Below are 27653 nucleotides of genomic sequence, written 5' to 3'. Positions count from 1 at the left end.
AACAAAAGGAATTGTGGTTTTGCTTAAATTAATAATGAAAATCAGGAATGTCTCTACTGTTTTATTACGGTTTTTTTAATTTCATTTCGATATTTTAATATTTGCAACTTTAATTCAATTTCTTTTATATTTATTCCAAGATATTTCCCCCAACAAAATTAAAATACTCGCCACACAACCAAATAACAAAATATAAAGCGCAGCTGAGAATTCTTCTAAACCAACACTGACCAATTCAACAAATGTATCGCTCAGACAATTCGGTTTTTTTGCGTCCCATAACGATCTCATTCGATGCATTATTCCATTTTCATACATTCTTAAAACGCTAGAATAGAAAGATAGTAGAAAAATAGTAAGACATAATTGTTCAATAATTCAAAATAAAGCGATTGTTTACCAATAGTTAATTAATTCTCTAAAATGAGATTGTTTTTGTACGCTAGAATACATGAATTGGGTGTGATACATTTGAATTTCTTGCAGTTCACAAAGAACATTTGTCGGAAACGTTTCTTTAATTAGTGGATAAGCACTACTCGTTTCAACGTGAAAAGCAAATCCACCTTGTAAAACTTTTTCCATTCCATCGGCCGGTTTATAAAATCCATCGTGATTAGGTTTTTCCACTTTTGTGTGGTATAAATCGAGAATAATTTTATCTTTAGCGTACTACAAATTAAATTAACTTAAATGTTTTGATCAAAATAACATACCTAGAACAAATTATCGGATCGATTCATGTCTTAACCTTTTTTAATTACAGGGCTTACGCACTCAATTTATTAACGAAATCAATAAAATTGAAAGCAGACAACGTTATTTGATAGAAATGAAACCAGAATGGCAACACCAGGACCATAACAACCAAAACCGCAAGAAGATACAATCAAGAAAGAGAAATCTCCGCCACCTATCATGATACATGGAATAAAATCATTTCAAGAATCGTACGAGATACTAAAGGACAAGTTCAAAGAAGATTTTCAAATTAAGCCCACTAATAATACGACAGCAAAAATTAATTGTGTTAATTCTGAAGTCTGCAGAGATATTATAAGATTAATTACTGAGTGACAAAGGAATAACTTTCCGCACATATGAAAAGAGGCAAACAAAGCCAATATAGGTTATGGTAAAAAATGTATAACTTTTACAGCTCAGAAAACATCAAGAATTTTCTGGTATACAGGAGGTTTACGGCAGATTCTATTATTAACGCTCATAATAAACTTTCATGGAAATAACTCAAATTTTAAGTAATAAAGCAGAAATTGTTTCAATAAAATGTTAAAATTAATTCAAATGTAAGCAATGTAAGCTCTTTGGGTGCACTCTCTTTGGGTGCAAATGAACCAAGATGTGTTAAATGTACTAGATATCACAGCTAACTGTCAAAAAAACTGAAAACCAAAAATTCGTGTGAAAAATGTGTGACTTTAATTATACCTTGCTAATTATCGGGGATGTGTAGTGGCAAAAACGCAAAAATAGAACCACTTAATGATAATATCAAAACAAAAAATGACAAACAGGAAAAAATATAGATAATACACAAAATAATAAAGGGAAAGTAGATTTCCCAGAAAAGTAGATTTACTTTTGACTCTATAGTTGTGAGAAGAGCAAATAATTAAACAGATATACCTAGGTATACATAAGATAAGAACGTCAGTCAAACATTACAACGAACACTCAATAAAATCACCCAAATGGAAAATTCCTTCCAGAACAAGAAACAGAAAATTGTTAACCTTCTAGAGGCCGAGTTGTGAAAAACTTTGTTTTTCTTGTTTAACTTTTCACAAATTTTTCTATAGACCTATATGATTGATTATCCACTAAAAAAAATAAAACTTTTCTCTCAAGATTTTCAAAATAGCATGTTTCCCTTTTGGGAACGTTGGCTGCTTTAGTAGGTAAGTACGCTAATAAAAGGATGCTAATTGATTATAAGAAAACAATGAAACAAGTGCATGAAACTATGAAATATATGTATTGATGAAACAAAATAAAAAAAAACATGTAACTATAACAAAAAAGTTAATTATTTTTTATGAAATAGTTCAAAACAAACATTCTTTTATCACATTTTGAACTTACAAGGGAAGTGTCACAACTGTGTCTCACCGATTTCGATGCAATTTGGTACAGTCATAGAATGGGCCAAAATAAGGTTCGCACATTTTTTTATACGTGCGGTAAAAGCCCCTGGGGCGAGTTATAGGGGTTGAAAGTTTGGAGAAAAAGTACGTTTTCACTTATATTTTGAAAACGAAAAGTGCTATCAAAATTTGGTAAATTGTAACTGATATTCATTTTAAAAGAGCTTTCTTTTGATGTGTCACACATATAGCAGAGGGTTAAAAAGGGCGAACTACCCCTATTTTTTTGGAATTATTTAAAAACCACCCTATCGATTTTGGCGGCATTAAGTATACTTCTAGTGCGTTCAAAAATATTAGTTAAGGGTTTTTTCCCATTCGCCCTAGATCAACCCCAGCGAAGTTACGGGGGTTAACATGTAAGCACTTTTCGTAAGAATGATGTGATAAAATTGTCAGGTATTTTGAAAATACTTTAAACAAAACCGTAAATTAGTCGCACAATAAAATGTTTAGTGTAAAATAAGGCATAATACACCATATAGGGGTTGTTGGGGTTATCCACCCCCTTAAAAATTAATTCTATCCCGGGCGTTATTTGTCGATTACGGCGAAATTTGGTACTGTGTTTGTTTTATATTTGAAGTAAAAATTTTTGAAAATGGTTATAAGGGTTACAAATTAGGGGTAGTTTTTTGTTTATACCTCGAAGATGAAAACTGCCATCGTAACTGTGGTATTGTTTTTTAAAAATCTATCTATCGATGTTCCACGAGGTAAACTACCTAGGGGCTGTATTTGACCTGTTGTCCCTGCAGGTATAGATAAATGTTTAAAATTAGTACCTGATGGAGTTATTTCACTAATAACTTCAGGACAATGGCCACTCCAAGAATCTAATAATAATAATGATTTAGAACCAGTATTTGGAAAATATACATTTTGGAGCCAATTTTTCATGTGTTCTGAAGTTAACTTTCCAGATTTTGATGCCAAAACGTATATATTGTCTGCTTTAAACATTGTATTTGCTACCCTCGGTCCAAAGCTGCCAGAGGGTTCTTTTAAAACAATAAAAAGTGGAGAAAGAAGTTTCCCATCAGCAGATATTACGGGTTGAATTGTGTAACTGTGCGTTGTAGATGACACCGACTGGACCACACTTTCTACGGTTTTAACTCCTAAATCGCTTAATGTTCTTCCCGAATGGAATTCCAAGTTAAAACCGCTCTGATCCGAATTGTAGGTGTTTTCAGGTCCATATATTTGGATTTGTAGCTTTGCCTCTTTAACGAAATCTTTTGCTAAAGTTTTTACTCGATCAACATTTCCAATTTGTTTTTGGGATAGAAATTTTGTTATTTTTCGGCTTACTAACCGATTTGCTTTCTTAAAACGTTGCACCCAGCTATGAGATGCTTTGAACAGTTGAGGAGATAAATTCTTTTCATTTCTAGCTTGTATAGCCCATCTGCGTATATCAATATCATGTAGTGGCAATTTATTATCTACGGCGGCTCTCGCTTGATTAATTACAAATTCGGTAATTTCTGCTAATTTTTCTTTGTATGTCCCTCTTTCTTCAATATATTTAGACCATCTGTGCAATTGGGTCTTTGACGTTACTTTTCGGTATTTGTTTTTTACGGTTTCTAGTTTCAAATAACCTTTCTTCCCACTTGTCCAGTAATTTACCGCCTCTAATTTGTACTCGTAGTCGATGTCATCCTTCAATGGACAATGAGCATCAGTATCTTCTACAAACCTGTCAGTTGTATCCTGGTCTTCAATAATTTGCTGACCGTCATTGATGCCATTGGATGAATCGAAAATTAATACAGTTTCGTCTTCAATTTGCATATTGTAGTCTTCCATACTTTCCATTAAAATACGCTGTATATTTTCTTTTAAACTAACTTCTGCTTCATTTACAGGAGTCTGGGGAATATTCATAACAGTAAAAACTGTCATTAGCAAATTTAAAACGTTTATTGGGTTTATTGTAACCATTGCTTCTGTCAGTTGCTCTGAAACTAAAATCTACCCACTGGGCACACGTTCTTTTATACTAGAAAAAACTATTTTGAGAAATGACCTTTAGCAAGCGGCACTAAAAAAACAAATATTGTGCCAAAATTTTTTTGGTAGGTGTATTTTTGGCAACATTATGTAGAATAAAAATAAACTAATAAACTATATAAAACAAACACAGTACCAAATTTCGCCGTAATCAACAAGTAATGCCCGGGATAGAATTAATTTTTAAGGGGGTGGTTAACCCCAACCACCCCTAAATGGTGTATTATGCCTTATTTTACATTAAACATTTTATTGTGCGACTAATTTACGGTTTTGTTAAAGTATTTTCAAAATACCTGACAATTTTATCACATCATTCTTACGAAAAGTGGTTACATGTTAACCCCCGTAACTTCGCTGGGGATGATCTAGAGCGAATGGGAAAAAACCCTTAACTAATATTTTTGAACGTGCTGGAAGTATACTTAATGCCGCCAAAATCGATAGGGTGGTTTTTAAATAATTCCAAAAAAATAGGGGTAGTTCGCCCTTCTTAACCCTCTGGTATATGTGTGATACATCAAAAGAAAGCTCTTTTAAAATGAATATCAGTTACAATTTACCAAATTTTGATAGCACTTTTCGTTTTCAAAATATAAGTGAAAACGTACTTTTTCTCCAAACTTTCAACCCCTATAACTCGCCCCAGGGGCTTTTACCGCACGTATAAAAAAATGTGCGAACCTTATTTTGGCCCATTCTATGACTGTACCAAATTGCATCGAAATCGGTGAGACACAGTTGTGACACTTCCCTTGTTAGTTATTTTTTTTTAACATACTCTACATCTTCCTTGAGAACATGTGGTTACTATGTGGTTGATTCCGTCAAGTCTTATATCACGCACTACTGGTGCTGTAAGTCCTCGATTTCTTTTTCGTTGAGTCGCGTTTACTTTTATCAAAAACAGTGCGATTGTGCGTCTAAATTCTTAATATGTTATTTTGTCGTTGTTGTTGATATATTGGTAAAAACGAAATGCAGCTACAACTGCAAAAATTCAATGCATGTGAAAATAGGTTCCACCACCATTTCTTTAGTCGCAATTTTGATCGATAGCTGGAGTAAAGACGATCTAAGAGATCAACACCACCCATTCCTTCATTATATCTCTTTATCAGATTTGGTTGTATCACGTCTGTCTTGTTTTGTCCTTGTTTGTTCCGTCGGACTTATAATCGTATGATCCTCTTTCATGTTTTTTCAAGGCTTTAGAATGTATCAAAGGACACTTATTTGTTCTGTTTTCACGAACAGTTCCACAAGCTCGAATGATTGTCTCTGACAGATAATGAAATAGTGCATGGTTGGAGAAGAAGTTGTCAAAAAATATTACATGTTGTGAAGGTTTTTGAACAACAAATAACATATATTTTACGAAATGAGTTCCTAACGGTTCTTTGTTATGTACAAGTGATTTCCCGCAATATATTTTCATGTTATATGGATAACCGTCGGTCCCGCACAACATCCATATTTTGAAACCAAACCAAATTGGTTTGTTTTTTATGAACATCTTAGCAGAATGATGTCCATGATAAGGAAGCATTGCTTCATCTATACTTAAATGTTTGTGGAAAATTCCAAACAGTAGTATATTCGTCTTCAACATATTATATATAGATAACACTATGGCAACTTTCGAATTTTCTAAATTATTATTATTATCCACTACGTGTATATACCGCTTTATTCGTCTGAAAGATTCTCTACTCATTGTTTTGGAAAAAATTGGAGCTTCCATATCTTCTGCTGTTGACCAGCAATCATTTTCTTTAGGAAGACTGTGGTAGCCACTGATCAACAACAATCCAAGAAACTGAGAAATGTCTTCTTCATTTACTTTGAAATTGTGTTGATTTTGATCTCTTGTTGCGTAAGGTTCGTTTGATATGTTATATGAGAAAGAATCCCTTCTGTCCAAAACAACAGAAAAATTTCATACTCTGATTTTCCAGCGTGCTCAATTTCAACCTTTTCCGGTTCAACTACATCTGTAGGAATAGCTACATCTTCATCTTTTCTTCACTGCATGTCGTCAGTGGTATCACTTTCATGTAACTCTACTTCACCAGTTACTTCTTGTGGTAGACCCGCTATGTCGAAATTTTCATCGTCAATTTCATCCTCATCACTTTGTATTCCTTTATCGCCCGAATCTGGTGGGAGAATCACAACATCACGCAAATTGTTTGATGTAAAGTTTATTTACATCGTTCGGCAACACGTCTAAAGTGAGAATGAGTAAACTTTGCTCCTATGAATCGAAGTAACCTTTCCTAACAATAAAATATTGAGAGTAGGTAAAAAAAGGCAATTTTATTGTTTTTTTACAACTGGGAGACCAACGTTCCCAAAATAGGACGCCTCAATGTTCTGACAAAATACTTGAAAGGGTTGTTCAGTACTGAGCAGGTAATATTCCTCAATGATTATGTACATGCTAGCATAAGTCGACAGAAACAAAGAAGGTAATAAAAAAAAGTGTAATAAAAGGAAACAAAAATATCAAAAACGACTAAATTTACAGTGTTACAGATAGAGTATTGACTTAATAAAATTGTTGCAAAAATAAATCTCTATAAGTTAGCATCTTAGAAAAATGGTCTCCATTGAAGAAAATAGGCTAAGTGTTAAATTGTAATAAAAAAAATGGTTGAAGTAATGTTCCCATTTTGGGAACGTTGGCTATTAAAAGGTTAATTAATAAAAGAATTGCTCTGATCAAAGATATCCAATCAGACTTGCAAAACACCCAGCAATGAGGAGAAATCTAAAAGACAATAACTACCCTAATAAAGTTTTACAACTAATATCAGAAAAAAGTACGAGAATGAAATGGTTATGGGCCACAAGACAAAACAAAAGAGAATAATCTTACAACTCATGTGAGAAATCAAATTAAATAGTTAAAAAATGACACCATCAGCGAAGTCCTACACAAATTTACTAATAACTCTAAATATCCTCTATGAAGATTAAGCAAAAATAAAAAAAGGCGTATGATGTAAATACCTCCGACCAGAAATGAAGGCGATAGGGGACCTGAAAAGATATCTCAACTCCATCCAAGAAACAATGCTGGCAGTACGAAACAGTATACAACAACCTTATGTTTCATCAACATGTCCTGTGGATTCGAGTTCAGTGTGGACTTACGGAAGTCTGGGGTTGTATCAGTCCAAACAATCAAAATAATCTGCAAGGTTTTCAGAATAAAGTATTCAGAGGAATTCTTAACGTCCCATGGTATGTTCGAAATTACAAATGCACTAGGACCTAAAAGTGGAAACTGTCAACAACGTTATCAAAGGCATATTATCAACGTCGAGAGTCTGAAGTTGCTGGATAACGATGGCTTAGTTACTTTGAGAAAATTTGGAGGAGAAGAAAGACTAAATACACAGGAAAAAATCGTATCGTGCAAAAATTTTAGAGTAGTTGGTAAAAAGAATTAGAGTAAAAATTGTAATATCACATGGTAAAAATAACTCTAATGTACACTATATTTAATATTAATATAGAGTTCATATATTATTCACTTAATAGAGTAGTTTTTACAGTTCTCTAAAGGAGAGTTCTTTTTTACTTATGTTAGTAAAGTTATGTAATATATAAAACATTAAATTTTAGACTAGACGTGTACTTTTCCTTCGGGTACTTCGTAGGCACCGCACTATTTTGCTCGGGATTACTCGTCGATACCACGTAATCAACATGTGGTGTGATACAAGCTAAAATTTAACGGTCATCTACTAAACGAGTCGGAACTCTATAGCGTCTCGAGACCTGATTTACGCGATATAGAAAGAAAGAACGATTATTTTTATTTTAATTATGTTTGCCAAAATAAAACATTCATGATGTGAAATTAGTGGAACTTCCGGAAGATTTTACATACAAGTTCCTCGTGAAGATTGGTAAGTATGTGCAACTATACATATAGGAAACTTATAGAAGACTCATTAGATGCAGTTTTGATGGTGACTCGGTGGAAACTTTAAAATGAGTTAAGTATTATATATGTTATATATGTATATAAACAGAATTTAATTTTTTTAAATTTAAGTTATAACAATATATTACAAGTAAAAATAAAAACAAATATTTTATAATTTTGATTTTTATTACAAACGTAAAAATATTCCACTTCCTATTAAAAATTAACACTAATAAGTGGAAGATACACACTATTTAGTGATATTTTGTTAATTAATAGAGTAAAATTAGAGCGAATTTTTAATAATTTACACTGATTAGATTAGAAATGTATCTAATTAGAGTGACGACAACATCTAGTTAGATTACATATAATACACTGTTATAGAATAACGATTTTACACTATTTAATAAACACCATCTTCTCACTATTTAGTGTAAATTTTTAATCTATTCACCTACACTATATGTATAGTGCAAAAAAATAACTCTAAATAAATTGGACCGATCTGAACCATGTTTTAGAGTTGATTTTTACTCTATATTTTTTCTTGTGTAATAATGGCCAAATTTTGTATTGTATAGCCAGCTCTTAGACAACTTCTTCCACAATCTTAAAACAATACACAAAATAATGTATGAAGCATAAGGAATTGCACAAAAATCAATAGACTACATAACATACTCCAAATCAATAAGATATGTAGTACTAGACATTACAGTCATTAGGGGAGCAGAGTTAAATACAGCCCATAGATTACTAATAACTGATATAGTATACATAACACCAAAACTACAAATCTCCATAAAACGCAGACGACTTAAGATGGAAGAGTTAGATTATTAGAGAACACCAAAAACAAGAAGAGTACCAAAAGATGTTAAGGAATGATCTAAATAAATTTTTTTTTTGAAATAAAATTACAGGCGTTTTATATTTTATTTGTACCATGAAAGGGTACCAGGTACAAGTACAAAGCAGCGTCTCCCCCTTGACCTTTCGAGTTATTGAGCATTGGCCGTTTGGAAATAAATTTTGAATGCGTTTAGCAATATTAAGAAATCACTCTGAACTAAGAAGAGACTAAATGACAATGGTTTCTCGTCTTCATTCAGGTGGAGATGTTTTTTCAAATCATGATAATACTGGCGGTTCATTGTAAACGTTTTCGTACCAAGTAGATTCTTGCGAGAGGAGAAATCTCTTCACTGACAAACCTAATACATTGGACATTATAGAATATACAGTGCTAGCGTAAAGTAACCCCCCCCCTGTTTAACTTCTGAACAGATTGAGATATCAATATGAGCAAAAAAACGTCAGTTTCTATATTTTATCAGCACAAATATTGTCTTATGGAAAATTTTGCTATCACTTTTAGTTTTTCCGGAAAATGGATCAACTTTGTTTTTTTAAATGGAACACCCAGTATATTATGGTATCTTCCGAAAGAATAAAACAATACGAATCCAACGATACCTCACAATCAAATATCGGTTTATTAGTTTTTTACATAAATATTAAACAAAATGCGAAATTTCGCCGGAAAAACCAACGCATCTTCGTTGACTACCTGTCGAGATACAATGGGCCAGATAAATGGTGGACGGTCAGTTAAAGGTCGGTCTACGCTCGGGTTAAGCAGGGTTAAAATCGGCAATTCTTTTAGAATGTTTTTATGAAACAATCAATGCAAGAAAAGCATAAAAAGAAAGTTCTTCTTAAAACTTCTAAGAAAAAATTGTCATAACAACAATTTTAAAGTTTGTAGGTACCTTGAAATTTTCTATTTAAGGCAGCATGCAAATATTGTCCTTCATTTCTATCTTGGAATTCTGCCCGACCAAGTATAACCAAAGAAAAGCGAGATCAAAATGGCTAGAAGAAGTTTAGAGCACAAAATCGGAGGAATTTTAATATTCGCTCGTGCTGACAGAAATGTACATGAAACAGAGCGACAATTTAATGAACGATTTCCTGAACATCCAATTAGTCGAAAATATTTAAGAGAACTTGTAAATAAGTTTTTGGAAACTGGAAGCGTCGAGGACCGCAAAAGAACTGGTTGTCGTTCAATTTCTGAAGACACACAAGTGCACATGTTAACAGAAGTAGTTAATGCGTGCATGATGTCTGCTGCTATCGCATCAACGTGTGATGTGGGTCCAACAACGGCGGAGAAATATTTTTAGAATTGTTTCAGTGATGAATGTACTTTCTTTTTGGATGGAAAATTGCATCGGCAAAATGTACGTTACTAGAGTGATTTTAGTCCACATGAATATCGTGAAGTTAACACTCAATTTCCCAAGAAAATAAGAGACCAATATTCCTAACCGAAAATTAGACCGGAATTGTATTTAAGATTATTAGAAGAAGATATTAATTCAAGTCTTTTGCAAATTGTACACCAGAATCCTGACGATTTTGAAATGGCTCCTCCACATTATGCGGCAATGGTACGAAATTATCTTGATACAAATTTTAATGGACGGTGGATCGGTCGACGTGGGCCGATTGAATGGCCAGCAAGATCACCAGATCTGACACTTTTAGATTTCTTTTTATGGTGTTATTGACGAAATTATTGACGTCTGCCAAAATATTGATCATCACATGTTAAGCCGTGTGAGAGAGGAAACACTACAAAAATGTTTGTTCCTAATAAATAAAAAATTCTTTTATTATTCAATAACAACACTAAGCCAATTTTTCAACCAATACGGCAAAATCTTTAATAAAAAAAATTTCATTTCTTATATTGACTTTGATTTTTTTCTTTATAAATATTTTTTGATAAAATATGATTAATTCATAAATTTAATATACTTCAAAAATAATTAAGGGAACTATCAATTTTAAATCCGTCTTAGCTCGAGCGTATACCTACCGTTAACCTACCGACCACCATTTAACTGGCCGATTGCATTTCGACAGGTAGTCGACGAAGATACATTGGTTTTTCCGGCGAAATTCCGCATTTTGTTTAATTTTTATGCGAAAAACTAATAAACCGATATTTGATTGTGAGGTACCGTTGGATTCGTATTGGTTTCATCTTTCGGAAAATACCATAATATACTAGGTGTTCATTTAAAAAAACAAAGTGGATCCATTTTCCGGAAAAACTAAAAGTGATAGCAACACTTTCCATAAGAAAATATTTGTGCTGATAAAATATAGAACCTGACGTTTTTTTGCTCATATTGATATCTCAATCTGTTCGGAAGTTAAAAAGGGGGGGGGTTACTTTACGCTAGCACTGTATAGGTAAAAATTCTTTAACTGGTAATGAGTTTGATGGTTAATTTCAATGTCACGGTACTACTACAAGATGTCTCACAACGAACTATACTTTGCAGAAGCACTAAACTATCTGTAGTAATAACCAAGGATATCTAAACTTATTAAGGATGAACTAAGTAGTCTATTTAGTAAGGTTTATTCTTACCGATTGAGTACTTACGTGCAAAGTCACAACACATATAAGTTTAGATGTGGACGAGGTTACGCGTTTTTGTCTGAAGAGGTTAAGACAAGAATCAGAAATAAATGTTTTTCTTACTCTAATAAAATCGCGATCAATTAATATATCTTCAATTCCAGCATCTAAAGAACTGCTAATTAAATCTAAAAGTGAATTAATAGCTTTATGAGGCATCATTAATAGTGACGAGACGATAAATCCAGAATAAAATTGATAAATCAAAACACAAAGAATCGACATTGATAAAATAGTAATTCGTCCACTGTTTAATGATGAATCCGTCATTGTTCCTAAAAAAAAGATATTAAAATTATATCTAAGTAGCAATATATAAAAAAAATAAAGTAATACAACAAAATTTAACCTTGTAAACAAAGTGCACCAAAAACATTTAAAATAATGTAACTCCAAGACACATCCAAAACGTTCCGCACATTTTCAACTATGTTACGTTCGCTTGACGAGATTATTTTTAAACAAATTATGAACAAACACATTGATGCGAGAAGACTCCACCAAACTTTAACACTTAATGGTTTTGTAAAAACGGAAATTGTGTCTGGTGTAACAGAAACGGGTCGAAAAATAAATACGGATCTGCAAAATAAATATGTAAGTATTTATGTATCAAAGTGCCAAACATTACCTTGCTTTTAATATTAAAGTGTTATACTTGATTCGCAAAACGTGATTTTATTGTACTCATAGTCATAGTTAAGATATTTTAATTCATATTACTTAAAACAACTTTGTACTGATCAAATAGAATTGCGCCAACTACTTTTGTGGAGAATTTGTTACATATTGGGTTTATCAAGAATTGTCTGTTATAGAATGGAATAAATGCTATACAGTTGAAGTGTGATTCAAAATATTTTTTTTTAATTGGGTAGAAATAATATGCACTGCACGTTATAAAATAAATAGAAAATTAAAGAAAACGCATCATGCGCAACTTTTAAAGAAAGTTCCAACTCCTACACTCTTCAATAGATCTTTAATAGATCAGTTGTTTGACCAGCTTTGTAGCATATGGCAAATTTATAAAAAGTGTGGTATTTTAGGTTGCGCATTTATCACATCGAGTGATATCAACTGAATGTTGAGCACAAACTGGCTTTTGGAATTCTTTACAAGCTTTTCGTTTACTTCTTCTAAGACATAGGAAACAATTTCCCTTTTGCTTGATTATGTCAGAATTGTTACGTTTTTCTTGAGGGCGTATTGAAAGATTTTCAACAATAGGTGGTACTGAGCGGCCGAATATGCTTTCAATTCAACTAGGTGACAGAAAATTCCTACATGATTTATACATATTATGAACGATTCTGGACTTCATGCATAACTAATTATTCGCTCAACGGTTATAGGAACAATCTTCTACGGTTTATTGATGTCGTCTAGTATAGATTATTTTCTACGTAAATCACGAATGCTGCAAATATAGCCACATCTATAATGTTATAGAAGTCCACCAGTTTATTCTTCTATTCGTTGTATATTCACCAAGGTATTTGTCCATATCCTCAACGCTTCCTTTTCTTCTGTTGTAATCGAGTATCATTCTTAGTTTTCATTTAGAACTTTCAATTCCAATGTTTTAATGGGAAGTGGAAAAAATTACAACTGATTTATTCTTTTTTGAAACATAGGAATATATATTTATGTTGTTGCTAAATGCGAAAGTTAATGATTCAACTGCTCTTGGATCCGAAAATTCGACCGGTACAAATGTACGTCAAAATTACGTACGAATTTTTAGATTTTATTAGGCACATAGATACAATAAAAGTTAAGGAGATGAATACATTTATTGTTTTTCAAATACCTCTACAGCACTGCGGAGAACAATTGTCATCTTTCGACCAACATTTTTCAGTTCGGGATCTGGAAGCGTTCCAAGGATTTCTTCAATGGCACATTTGTCATTGTCTAACACTTTGAAATGTGTCTTACGATTAGTCTGATCTAAGCTTTCAAACTCATCGTCATCCAACACGCACAAAATTATTGCAACACATTCCTGCAGGGCTGTAACTCCATCCATATCAATTGTTCTTGATTTTCTGTCTTAATATCGTCAACATCATCTAAGCTGCTCCCGCTTTCATTCTACTCTTTTTCCTCTAATCAGTTTTCCTTTGTCTTCTTCGTCTTCTTTGCCTTCTGCGCTTCCTCTACTTTATTTTTCTGCATTTCCCTTTTCTTCTTTCTCTCCATTTTCAGCTCTTCTTGAATTTTCTTCTCTTTCTCTTTGAGTTCAAAATATTCCACCCATTTGTCAGACGTAACAATGCTTGGAGTATATTCTTTTTTCCTTTTTCGTACTGTCGGTTTATCGTGTAGTCAAGGAATGACATCACTGAGGGAAGAGACCGTTTAGGCGTGGCAAGTCCGTTGATGATGTTGATGGATCAACACTTTCAGCTCTGCTGTTGAAGTACAAATGCTATGAGTTCTCCTTTTGGAGGCAAACAGAAGCAAGTGTCATCCATATTAAAGACGCGCTCTGGATCTCTTATTGCTACAATTTCTTCTTCTGTGAGTACAATTTCAACTTCCTTAAACCAGTTCCGTATTTTTTTCTTAGTAATAGCGCCCCTTGCCTTGTTGACATATTCAGCATGCTTCTGAGTGTCTATTTAGGAAAGAAGTAAACCACTTTTTGGCGGGCTTATTCTTGGAAAATGGAGTTTTCAAAATCCATTAAAGCATCAAATTTAGCAGAATAGCCATAACTGGGTTTACGCTAATTCACTTATAGACACGTCATGGCCATAACTGGCAAATTTCACAAAACTCGCTCTACTTATGGCGACGTCAACAAAAATACGTGTAACCTCAATTTACAGTTATAATATTATTAAATACTTTGAAACTAACGTATTTGTGATCATATAGTTCACAAGCTCGCTTAAATATGTTAAAGCTAAAGACAATAAAAGATTAAATGTGCATTGCTCTTACCGTTTTTGCTAAGATTTTCGAGTACAGCACATCAGCTAAAACATGGAATTCAAATTGTTTCAATATCGGAAACGTCATCTAACACCGTCTGTGATGAATTAGGGTCTGACAAAGCTCTGTAATGCACTTACTTTTAAGTACTGTCTATTAGGATCTTAATGCGCAACGACTTCCTCTGAAATGGCCATAAATGGTACAGTGGCCATAAACGGTGGTCCTACCCTACATGGAGTATCACCACGATACGAATAAAATTACTCATAAACGTTGGTTTCAGCTATATAGTTGTCCTGAAGGTTTCTATTCGATGCAAGGAAAGGTGGGTTCTAGCTGTTTCTTTATTTGCTGATGTTGCTGGTGTGTATTTCAATAATCAAATCTTACGTAACGTAAACGACTGATAGCCTGATATTTTTGAAACTCCATTGAAGCATGATACAACGGATGCGAGTTAGCATTCCATAGATCAGTTGCGTGTACAAGGTGGCGAAATAAGATAATTGTAGAGACTTTAGAAAAAAGTTAAATTTTTTTTGGCGTATCTCTAAAAATAAAGTGGTGGAGGGTGTTCGAAACAAATGCCAATAATTTAAATGGCTGAACAAAATTTAATAAGCTTGGTAACGTTGAAAAAAGCTCAGTAGACCAAGAGCTTGACAATAAAACCTTAGAGGACCTTTTAAAGACCATCACGATGATACTTCAAGAGAGAAGAAAAACCAAAAACGAAGATGAGGGGTTCAGCTCAGCGATAAGCAAGAAAAAACGAACAATACAACAAGAAGGTCTAGAAATCGAAACAAGCAACAGATATGCCCAACTGGGCGACCACGAAGAAGAAAACATGGAAGAAGAAGGACACGATGAGAAAGAGGCAGAAGACGAACAAAGAGAGAAGAGGCCAAAAAATAAACTAGAACCAACACATCAAACACACAAAAAAATTGGCAACAGCCGTGGCAATAGAGAAACCGAGAGTAGCACCGTTAGTTCTAACGCAAAAAAAACAAATAAAATCACGTGAGCCACCTCATGAATAACAAGAAAATAAACTGCAAAACTGGTCGCACAGGAAATAAACATAAAACCCACAACCGAAGATGATTACAGACAACTCAAAAAACTATTAGAAGATGAGCAAGTTCAGTTTTACACATACGACTTAAGGTCAGAAAAAAAGCTGAAGATAGTAATTAATGGAGTAATGCACGAGATGACCCTAGAGGAAGCAGAAAAAGACCTAATGGCACAAGAATACCCAATAACAAAAGTTACCCGCATGAATGGCAACCAGAGCAAACCAGCGCCAATGATTCTTGTCGAAATAAACAAAGAGTACCGCTCTATCTACAACATCACTAAGGTATGCGGAATGGCAGTGAATGTAGAATTGAATCGTTACGAACAAAAACAGAGATCGAGAGATGACATACAGGTCATCGGTGTCAACTCTTTGGACACGCACAGAAAAACTGCAACGACGAATTCAAGTGCATGAAGTATGGTCAAAGCCATATGACGAAGGACTGCACCAAACCCAAAAGGAGTCCACTTCAATACGATGTGCAAAAAACTGGAACAACCCAAACTTAAAAAAACCTGTCAACACGCACAAGCCGGAGAACAACTTTTGGAACAAGAGAGAGGAGGCCGTAGAAAGGAAGTGCTCCATAACGAAAAAAATGATGAAAATACTGAATTTACAAACATTACAAAAAAATTAATGAGAGACAACAAATATACAAAATCTTTAAAAATAGCATTCTGGAACGCAAACAGCATAAGGCTGAAAAAAAACGAAACGATTCTGTTCCTGGAAGAACACAAAATTGGCGTCTCCCATACTTTACTGAAGCCTTGCAACCGATTCAACATACAAAACTACAAAGTCTATCGAAGGAATCGACCCGACGGAAGAAAAGGATGAGGCAGTAGGCAGTCATCGTGTCAGATCAAATCAAACACGAAGAACTCCCCAATCCCGAACATCACACACCTCAACGCAAACGGCATCAAAGTTAATACCAAGAAAGGAGATATTAACATATTTACAGCGTACCTAGCACCATCAGAATAACTAGTAGAAGAAGAATTTAAAAGAATACTTTGCCCAAACAAAGCGACAATCATAACTGGTGATCTGAACTTCAAACACCCGGATTGGAATAGAAGCGTCACAAACACACACGACATAAGATTAAAAAACCTTGCCGAAGAAGTAGACCTACTGGTCATCAGCCCAGAAGAGCCAACTCATATTCGCACAGCAAACAGTTCGGTTGATGTCTCGACATACCATTGTTAAAAACTTAAATAATAGAATAACACTTAAGGCAGTAAATGAGCTAGCATTACTACTTCCAGTAGTAATGGAAGTAGAAATCCAACCAGAAATTCAAAAACAACTAATCAAAACCACCGACTGGAAGAAGTTTAAAAAAACAATAAAAATCAAGAAGACGCAGATCAATTCATCACTAAGCTTAGAAGCAGCAATAACAAGCCTTGAAAAAGAAATGGTAGATGCCCTAACAGTATCAACAACAACCAGGGCAATAAATCCATGCAAAACTCAACTCTAAGAATAACGTAAGAACAAGACACCCAAACACCAAGACTAAACTTAGAATCACTACGGAAATTCACAAAAGCATTAACGAAATAAACCAAGAAAAGTGGTGCAAAAAAATAAAAGAGCTAACAACGGAGGACCAATCACTTTGGAAGATGACAGCAGCACTAACTGGGAAAAGGAACAAACAGACGATCCCACAACTAAAATCCGAAAACAAAATTGCAACGACAGATGAAGAGAAAGCAAATATCTTTGCTGTCGCTTTCAAAAAACAATTCAGCCCGAACCTCATCGTGACGCAGGTAAAGAATCAAGACTTCTACGACAACATAGAAGCAATGACCACTGAACACGACAACGACATGGATCAAACAATCGAACTTGTCGGAACAGAAGAAATACAACAAATAATCAAAAATCTAAAAACCAGAAAAGCACATGGCATTGAAGGCATAACAAACGAGGCACTACAGCAACTCCCGCCTGACAGCTTAGACAAAATAAAAACGATAATCAACGCAATAATAGAACTTGGATATTTTCCACAAACATGGAAAAAAGCAATCACAATAGTAATACATAAAAAAAACAAGCCAAAAGACCAACCAACCACCTACAGACCTATTAGCCTTCTATCGGCAATCAGTAAAGTCGTCGAGAAGATATTACTCAGCAGACTCAAAATTGCCACCGAAGACAACAATGTAATTCCAAACACCAATTTGGATTCAGAAATGAACATTCCACCGAACAACAAGTCATCCGGCTGACCGAACATGTAATAGACAGAATGAATGTCAGCAAACACACTGGACCGATCTTTCTGGACATTGAGAAAGCTTTTGATAAAGTCTGGCACGCAGGCCTAATCTATAAAATGAAGAAAGCAAACATACCACCAAGACTAACTAAAATCATAAGGTCATACCTTCAAAACAGAAAATTCCACGTCAAAATAGGGAATACAATTTCGGAAGGAACAGAAGTAGAGGCCGGAGTCCCACAAGGCTCCGTTCTGGACCCAATTCTATTCAACATCTATATTTCGGATATTCCAACGCCGACCAACACTGCGGTCGCCTAGTTTGCAGACGATACCGTAATATACACCACGGGCAGGATGAAATCATTCATTAAAAACCGACTACAAGAAGCCACTAACCACATACCATCATGAAATACATGAATACATGGAGGATAAATGTAAACGAAGAAAAAGCAGAAGCAGTCATGTTCATACACAAGGTCACCAAAAAACCCAACCCCGAAAAAATCAAAATAAACGGAAAAGAAATAGAGTGAAAAGGGCATGCTAAATATCTAGGCATCATACTAGACGAAAAACTCAACCTACTTAAACACATCGAAGAAACAAAAAAAAATTAAGAGGATTAGCAGCACAACTCTACCCAATCATCAGCAGATGCAGTAAACTTAACATAGAGAACAGAATAAATATTTTCAAGGCAATCATCCTACCAGGGGCCACCTACGGGGAGCGATATGGGATAAAAATGGGACAAAAGCGGATTAAACTGCAACGAACGCTTAACAAGATTCTAAGAATAACAATGAATGCAGAGAGATACGTCAGCAATACTCAACTAAAAAAAGAAGCTAACATTAAAGACATGGTAACTTTCATAGAGGAGACTACCGATAAACAAATCAAAAAAATGAAACACTACTACAACCCAGAGATACAAAAAGCAATAGTAATGACGAAAGGCAAAAGGGAATCCGAAAACATCGGCTCAAAACCCAAACGACATAAGACAAAAAAATGAAGCAACACAAAGAAAAGAAAGAAACCCCACATCAGATGACCACTGATTCATCTGATGTGATGCAGAAAATTAAAACAAAAAACAAAAAAAAATGGAAAACAGAGACGAATGAGCAAAAGAGTCAAAACTGGACGACCCCGAATCGAAAATGAGTTCCAGTAGAAAAGAGCTTTTTTTGGACTACAAATCCTACCTTATTTGTGATGATTGTAATTTGGTATATTTGGCATTTTTTCGATATTACAATAGAAATTGTGATTTTTTTTTAAAAAGTTAAATCTATAGCGGGTCATCAATAGCAAAATGATCCCCAAACAAGCTAGTGAAAGCCGCACCTCGAGACCTCGAGAAAGAAAATTTTATGAGAAAATTTAATGAATTTCGATCAGTTTTTAATGTGCCTTAGTTTAGAAGATACTTCACCTCACTTTCGAAAGCATTCCTCATTCTATTGCTATTTAGTCCAATTAGAACCAAAAACTTGGCATATCGACAAAAACAAACAAACTCACTTCTATCACTTTTCTATTGCGTTCGCGAATCATTATATCACACATTTCTGGTGACATCATTTTGAATGTATGTTGAATACTGAGATCTTCTGCTCCAATGTTAGAGCATATGAGAACATTATTCTACAGAAATCTGCGAGGCTGTCGTTCGAAAAATCTAAGTGGTAGGGTATCCTTTAAAAGTTGCGCACGCCGTATGTTTCCCGAATTTTTATTAATTAATTTTCTATCTACATTCCCGTCTTCAAGTATACCAACATGCCCGTAAACATCTCAAAACTGGGTTCATATTTCGAATATTAAATAATTGTTACAGTCTATATAAGTTACTATCTACCGTTGTATCAACGCCACAAAATATATATGTTTTTGTAGGTACACGTCGCCATAGCGGTATTTTTGAGTACTGTTAAAGACAATAAAATAATAATGTGGACCCTATTACCAAAAAAAATTTTATATCTAAACTTTAGTTTTTCTAATAATGATATTCGAACAAACCTTAAAATCCAGCCAGCATGACAATAATCAACCACCATTAGTCTATCCGATCGAAAAATTAATGGGGTACAACCGATATCGACGGATTTATGTTGTAATAATCCTACTAAACCATCAAAATCGATCACTCCTTCTGATGTATATCCCCAAGAATCGGTTCTTTGCGTTTTTAACCTTGAATGAAATTTAAAAATAAATAGTTTTAGATTAAAAATATATTTATAAATCTAATTTACGTAAAATTATAGAAATCTCTGCAATAACCCATCAAAATACATTGAAATCTATGTTGAGAATTACTACCTCGATTACTTTCGTCAGCTAAATATTCACTAATAGTTGTGTAATTGGTTCCATCGGGAATCTAAAAAAATATATTTTTTATGTATAAAGCATCAAAGCCATAAGTAGTTTCTTAATGTATGCGTGCTGTTAACTGCTAAAGCAAGTAACCCCATGCGAGTATTAAAAATCACTTTGTCCCTGAAATGTGTATTTTTTCTGAAATCGCTAATTTAAATGCTATTCAAATTTGGACAAATAACCCAAGTTATAATGTCGAAATTTTACTAGAACATTGTACTTCAAAATATGAAATGTTTCTTATATTAATCTTAACTGTTTTGTTTTCAGGAATATTTATAGGCTATTTAAAATTAAATTAAATAAACGAAAGAATTTCAATTTTTGTAGATAAAATCTTAATATTTTAGGAGAAAATTCACTGCTGCATGTGTTATTCTCTCTCATTCTTCCTCTGTCTCGATCTAGCTCTCAAATATCTCCTGAAAAGTTGACTGCCAGCTGTCTCTTCATCTCTTTGATGGCCCCCCTGGTGGTCTGGTTCCGGGTGGATTATTTGTAAGCATAATTTTCGGCAATCTATTACCTGACATTCTACGGACATGGTTGAGCCAAAATCTCTTGCTCTGTGTTTCCCATCTCACAATGTCCTGAACATTGCAATTATCTGTCATGTCGGGTTTCTTGATTTTGTCCCATCTGGTCTTTCCTGAGATTGTCCTCAAGGTCTTCATTTTTACTACTTTTCATATGCTCTTAGTTTAGTTTATATGCTTATGTATTCGCGTATTTCAACGCAGTAACTCATTATTGGGCGAATGCAGATCTTGTATATCCTGTGCGGGTCGTGAGTGCTTAAGATGTGCACACCCAACTAGCAAAATTCCTAATAAAACGTGTAAGTATAATTGTTTTTGCAGGTCGTCCTCTGATTTGGCGATAATCGTGTCGTCGTCAGCGTAGCATATTATACATATTTCCTTTTGGCTCATTTTATACCCTAAGTTTAGCGTCCTTGATTATTTTATCCATTGTCGGATGCCATCTGATATAGAGATGTCTTCGGTTAGTTCTATTCTAGCCCTTACTTTAGTCGTGTTGTTAGTATTTAATTTGTATATTATGTTTATGATGTCAGTTGGTACACCTCTTTGTGTCAGCCGGTTCAGTACGTCTCCCAATCTCACTCTGTCAAATGCTGTAGACAAATGGACAAAGCATATATATGCAGTTGTGTTGAATCCAATGGATTCTTTTAGTTGTTTCATAACGATTGCAGCATTATTTATGTTAGGATTGAACTAAATTAATTTGATCCTGAACAACTCTACTCAACCATTAAAGCATCGTTTTATTTCATTAAATGATGATAAAGAAGGTAGCATAAATGGTGTGATTGTGGTACGAGTTCCCTTCGGTTCTTTTCGAATCGTTGGATGTCTGTATAAGCTTCATAGTTACAAGTTTCTCGAAACGTTGATAATAACATCTTACTCAACAGTCTTCTTCTTTGACAGCATTCTATGCCGGTTTAATTCTTTCATCAGGTAATTGAATATTACTATTTGTTTTATTGCTCTTGCTTTATCAAGAAAGTTTCATGAAATAGCTTGTTTAACCCGAATACCCCGAAATGTAACCCGCTGGTTCCATACTTTTATGAGAACGAGAGAGACAATGGATTTATTTTAGACAATTAAAAGCAATATATAACATAAACAACAATATAATGTACATTCTACAGGGTGTATCTGAATGACTGCAACAAACTTCAAGGGGTTATTCTTTAGTGAATTTTAAGGGTACTTTGATATATGAACCATGGGCGACTTCGGCCCTCCTAAGGAGCTACACCCCTCCAAAAATGGCGGAAAATTTTGGTTTAATTTCTTTTTCTCAAAAACTATAAACGCTAGGAAAATGAAATTTGGCGAATATGTCTAACTCATAATAGGGCACGTTTTGACCCTATTTGTACTTTCAACCTACCCTTCTAAACTACTAAACGTAACCACCCCCTTTACATTTTTGCTGAAATTTTTTTTATGCAGATGATAAACACATTGGAAAAATTTCAGTTAGATAGATAAAACTATTCTAAAACTTTTTTGTCTCTCTAAAATTTTTCCAAAAACGACTAATTTTTGAGAAAAAAAATAATAAAGCAAACACTGCCCGTTAAACAACGGGGTTGTCGATCAAAAGTTGGAATGAATTTTTAATGAAAAAATCTTGGTAGGCTTTGCAATCTTTGTCAGAAATATTTTTGACGTTTAAATGTCAGTGTTTTCGTATTATTATTATTGTTTTTCAAATTAATTTTTAAATAAAGTTCTATCGCATTTACGCTCGTTCACTCGACGTTTCAAAATTTTAAATAAAACAATAATAATAGTAAGAAAACCACTGACATTTAAACGTCAAAAATATTTATGACAAAGATTGCAAAGCCTACTAAGATTTTTTCATTAAAAAATTATTCCAACTTTCGATTAACAACCCTACAGCTTAACAGTTAGTGTTTGCTTAATTATTTTTTTTCTCAGAAATTATTAAGTTTTAGAAGAACATCAGACAGACAAAAAAGTTTTAGAATAGTTTTATCTATCTAAGTGAAATTTTTCCAATGTATTTATCATTTTCATTAAAAAAATCTACGCATTAATTGACCGGGGGTGGTTACGTTTAGTAGTTTAGAAGGGTAGGTAGAAAGTACAAATAGGGTCAAAACGTGCCCTATTATGGGTTAAACATATTCCTCAAATTTCATTTTCCTAGCGTTTACGGCTTTTGAGAAAAAAAAAAATAAACCAACATTTTCCGCCATTTTTCCTTCGGCTCCCCTAAGGAGCCGAAGGAAAACCCATGGTTCATATATCAATTATCTGTTATCATATGGAATGCTGGAAATTGTGTTTTTGAAGCGGTTATGTTAAATCTCCAGGAAGAGCACCATTTAGTTATTTTGTTAGTTGCTTCTTGTAATGTTACTATGGCTGTTTCAAGTTTCTTGCCATGTGCTATTAGTGCAGTGTCGCCGGCATATTGCAGCATATATAAATCGGTAGACAGCGTGGAAATTTCCATCATGTCATACGCCAAACATTGTATAGTATTGGTGAGAGCGGCGAACCCTGTGGTACGCCTTGTTGAATTTGGAATTCATCCGAGAAAGTTTCATTTGTTCTTACTCGAAAAGACCGATCTTTTAAAAAATGTGACAGTAATTTAAGTAACTCAGGTGGAACGTTTAATTTGTCAAACGCTTTTTGTATGTCTAGAAAAAAAGCTGCTGATTTTATTTGCTTCAAGCGACAAGTGTGGAGATTTGAAGTAAGAATAGCTAGTGGATGTATAGTCGATTTCCCTGATCTAAATCCAAACTGATGATGTGGAATCTTATCTTCAACATACATTAGCAGTACGATAACTAGAAGGCGTTTGTAGGTTCGAGTCTTTTTTGTGATGCATACTACTGTCCCAGTTTTTCACTCATTAGGAAAGAATTGATTTTGGAAACAAAAGATGAATATGTCTTTTACATGTGCATGAACGTTAGGATGTAATTGTCTAAAAATTGTTCGTGTCAGCTTATCATAGCCGGCCGAAGTATTTTTTCCCTTGCTTAATAATTCCCAGTATTCATCTTCGTCGACATGTAATCTGTTACTAGAAATTGAGTGTTGTCAAACTCTGTAAACCAATCTTCAATCTGATCGTGATGGTTGTTATTGAATAAGTGATTTTCAGATTTTTTAAAACATTCTTCGAGATATTTAGCATGTACTTGTGCCTTTTCAAAATCAGTGTTACAGCTGGAGCCATCAGCTGGATCTATAAGATAAACAGGCTGGATGTTTTTTCGTATTTTGATAGTTTTTTGACTTCATTCCAGAAAGATTTTTCCTTACTTTGGTTGATATTATTACAAGCTTCAATAAATCTGGAAGATCTGAATTGCCATATTAACTTGTGAATACTTTTACTAAGCTCATTAATTCTCTTCTTGGTAATCTTCATTTCTTCTGAACTGTCGGTACATGCATCTTTTACGGTTAATTAACGTTAGGATATAAGGAGGGAGTGTGAAGGAGTAATACGACTTTTTCCTTTTTGGGGAGTGATATATTAGTGATTTCGTTAGGTGTTTGATAAACGATGATATGTTGTCTGGATTATTAGCAGGATTGTTATGGATGTAATTTGTCATGTCATTGTTTAGGTTTTCGATGCCGCATAAATTAATATTAATGTGTAGTGGAATGTCTAATATTGAGGAGTATGGTGAGGTGTTTACTTCAAAATCTATGCTGAGGTGGTCTGAACCAAGATTTGTTCCAACTTGTTCCAAGATATGCTTGGTGAGCCTATTACTAAATCAGGAGTGGTGTTGGTATTAGCCTGCATGATAAATGTAGGTGGTGTAGCTATTTTCTTGTATCCAGTCTGATTGAGGAAGTTTGTTTTTCGAGTTATTTATATTAAAATCTCCGATTATTATGACGTTATCGTATAGTGAAGCTTTTATAAATATAGTATCATCTATTCCATTATGTGGGTGAATATATACCAGGAAAATGTGTAGTTTTTCTTTCCCAAATGGTAATAAAAAGTGTGTGCATTCATTTAATCCGTTATTTATTCTTGTGCTATTTTCATGTTTGACTGCTAGAGGTGGGTGAATTAGCGCTACAGAGCCTCCTCTGATATTAACATTGCCGATTTCAGATATTTTTTCAACTACAGACCAGTTTTGAAATTTGATATGTTCTTGGGATTTTGCTTCTACAAATAAAGCACACTGTATAGGATGAGTATTCAAATAGTTACCTATTAAATAAGTTTTCCGATGGTAGCTATTGATGTTGGAGTATAGGAATCTTATATTATCCATTGGAAGGTTGTGGTATTGTTGCTTGTTTTCCATTGATTGGTTCCGTGGGTGAAATTGCGTTAGGGTTCTCCAAATCAAGCATAATAATATACAAGTAGCTTCCAGAGAATGAAAGAATTGTATCGACTTCTATAAATCTTCGTCTTAATTGGTTGATCAGCTCTTGTCTATTGTGATTTTTCTGCGAGTTGATTTTATTATTACAGGTTTCCACTATATGATCATGAATAGTAAGTGGTTGGTGTATTCTGGATTTATTTCTTACCGCGGGATCGATGTCTGAGCCTTTTTTATTTGAGGTTTTAATTTTTACGTTTGGAATTCCAGCGATTGGGGTTTTGGCCTATTTTTACATTTAAGAGACCACGCACTGTGGCCCTCCTTACCACAGGAGTTACATTTCTCTGGCAATGTTGATGTGCACAATGTGGTGTTATGCGTTTATGCCTTCACATTTGCTGCATTTTATTGGTTGCTTACAATTGCCTGCAGTATGAAGAAAAGAGTTACATTTAGAGCATGCAACTGGGATTGGAGCAGGAGCCAAACTTTCAACGACTGGAAAGTGCTTGTTTTTATAGAAGAATCCTTCTTTTAGTATTCTTTGATATGGCGATTCACATCCGGTAATTATTTTCATTTTATAGGTTGGACTTTGAGTTATTTTTAATATAATTCTCTTGCAGAATCTATGTTTAATTTGTAATGAAATGATCAGTTCGCTTTTTCACTGTCTGTAATTTCGAGGTCAACAGTAGTAATTACTGCTAAATAGGATGCCGCTGGTAGTTTTTTTCGATGTTATTTGAAATTGATTCTTTAAAGCTTGAAATAATTTTTTGTACTTGTAGTTTTGATAAATTCAATTTTAGTTGATTTTTAACGCATTCTGACTTTATGAGAAATCCAGTTTTTGTTTTTATTATTTCATCGCTGGGTTGAAAGTTGTTTATCGCCCAATACTCGCATAACTGGATTCTGGACAGTTCGTTATCTGTGATGACGTAAAAGAAGGCATTGTGGTTCTTCTAGTTCGCGATCCGTTTATTGAACGCAGTTATTGGAGTTATTTTGGTTGACTTCGTTTGTTGATTTTCATGTAAATCATTTGTTGATTTAGCATTTGTTGTTGTTGTTATTTTAAATTGTTGTGAGAGATTCACCTTCACTTTCGATTGGTGGTTGTTTCCTTGGTGACTTTTTAAGTCTTCCTCTTGGTCTTTTACTCCCTGATGGAGTATATTCATCATCGTCATCTTCTTCTTCCTGATCGGAAGTACAGTGTGTTAATTAATTATCGTACCCGACGTCATCATTGCACAAAGTTTGGCATTGTGGTATTGGTTGCATACTTGCAATGATGACGTCGGATACGGTAATTAATTAACACACTGTAGTATAAGTGATTGACTTTGCGGTTATGCCGCTAGCTTTATCGTACATACGATAATTTAAGAATTTTCCTTTAATCACCGAACACTATGATGCACACGTGTCGCCTCTCGAAAGGTTGCGACGATACTGTATGAGAACGATTATTATAGATTTATAAAACAATTCGTGGATCATTTCCATTAGATATCTTTCTTAACGTTTCTCTCTTATTACTTTATTATTACAAACTATAAAAAATTAAGCCATTATAGCCCGTTAAAATTACATCAACATGTGCTATATCCGTTAAAAAATGCGACATTACAAGAAACGTATTTAACAATCTGTACAAATATTTATATGATATAAATATTTAACTACGTCATTTTAAGCAAAATTGTCATGACATGATCGACTAGAATTGTTTGGTTTTCAAACCAGTTATTGTATTTTCAAGGAAATTATATTTGTTTTTGGAAGACTATAAACTTATGATAGCCTAGACAGTAAATTTCTGGTAAATAACTTTGCAGACTTTTAAAAATATAAATAACGACTATTTACCACAATAGCTGATGTTAAAGTAACCCCAGTCATGTTACCTCTAGACACAAATTTATGTTCCTCAATAAACGGCCAACTGTCGTTTAATGATGTAAAATATTCGCCCATATCATCAATTTTTAATTCACCACCTTTCCCTTGTCCCGGATTATATAAATCGTAAAGACTCCACGAATCATTATTTAACGAAATCGTTGATTTTACTGCAATCGTTACTTGCGAGTTAATATGTAAAAGAGCGTTTTCAAATAAATCGCTGAACGATGTGTTTTCGTTGAAGGTAATCATTAAATTGGTCAAACCATGAAAGATGTTATCAGTGTTAAACTAAAATAATAATATACATAGTTAAAAAATAACGAAGATTAAATTTTAACGTACATTTTGAATTGTATCTCGTAGAAGAGAACAATTCCCATCCAACACAACCCCATAATTACTGTATCTGATATAAGGGATAGAAATAATGTTTTCATTCAAATTTATAACTCTAACAAATCGTTTCTGATTCATTATATCATTAAATAAATTAATAACTCTAGTTCTTTTATCGCAAATTCCAAAA

At 33.9% G+C, this 27653-nt stretch overlaps 1 protein-coding gene across 1 annotated transcript; it reads right to left on the bottom strand.

Annotated features, from left to right (window-relative positions):
* Positions 1-48: 48 nt before the first annotated feature.
* LOC111416695 (ionotropic receptor 75a-like) lies at positions 49-27409 on the bottom strand. The gene is made up of 7 exons (XM_071197505.1): positions 27077-27409; positions 20190-20317; positions 19954-20127; positions 11976-12208; positions 11690-11901; positions 401-672; positions 49-328 (listed from the first exon to the last, which is right to left on the bottom strand). Exons 1-7 carry the CDS (start codon positions 27374-27376, stop codon positions 115-117), a joined length of 1533 nt encoding a protein of 510 aa, XP_071053606.1. The 5' UTR covers positions 27377-27409; the 3' UTR covers positions 49-114.
* Between the last annotated feature and the right edge of the window lie 244 nt (positions 27410-27653).

Source organism: Onthophagus taurus, chromosome 7 (assembly GCF_036711975.1).
Source record: "Onthophagus taurus isolate NC chromosome 7, IU_Otau_3.0, whole genome shotgun sequence".
In the NCBI taxonomy this organism is placed as follows: domain Eukaryota; kingdom Metazoa; phylum Arthropoda; class Insecta; order Coleoptera; family Scarabaeidae; genus Onthophagus; species Onthophagus taurus.
This window is presented reverse-complemented; position numbering and strand designations above follow the sequence as displayed.

Excerpts from the sequence above, each read along its gene's own strand:
- LOC111416695 (XM_071197505.1), bottom strand. The coding sequence starts at position 27,376 with ATGATTACCTTCAACGAAAACACATCGTTCAGCGATTTATTTGAAAAC. Across the intron at positions 20,318-27,076 it reads CTATTGTGGTAAATAGTCGT|ATTCCCGATGGAACCAATTA; the intron begins TATTTATATTTT and ends ATATTTTTTTAG. Across the intron at positions 12,209-19,953 it reads CATGCTGGCTGGATTTTAAG|ATCCGTATTTATTTTTCGAC; the intron begins GTTTGTTCGAAT and ends TTTATTTTGCAG.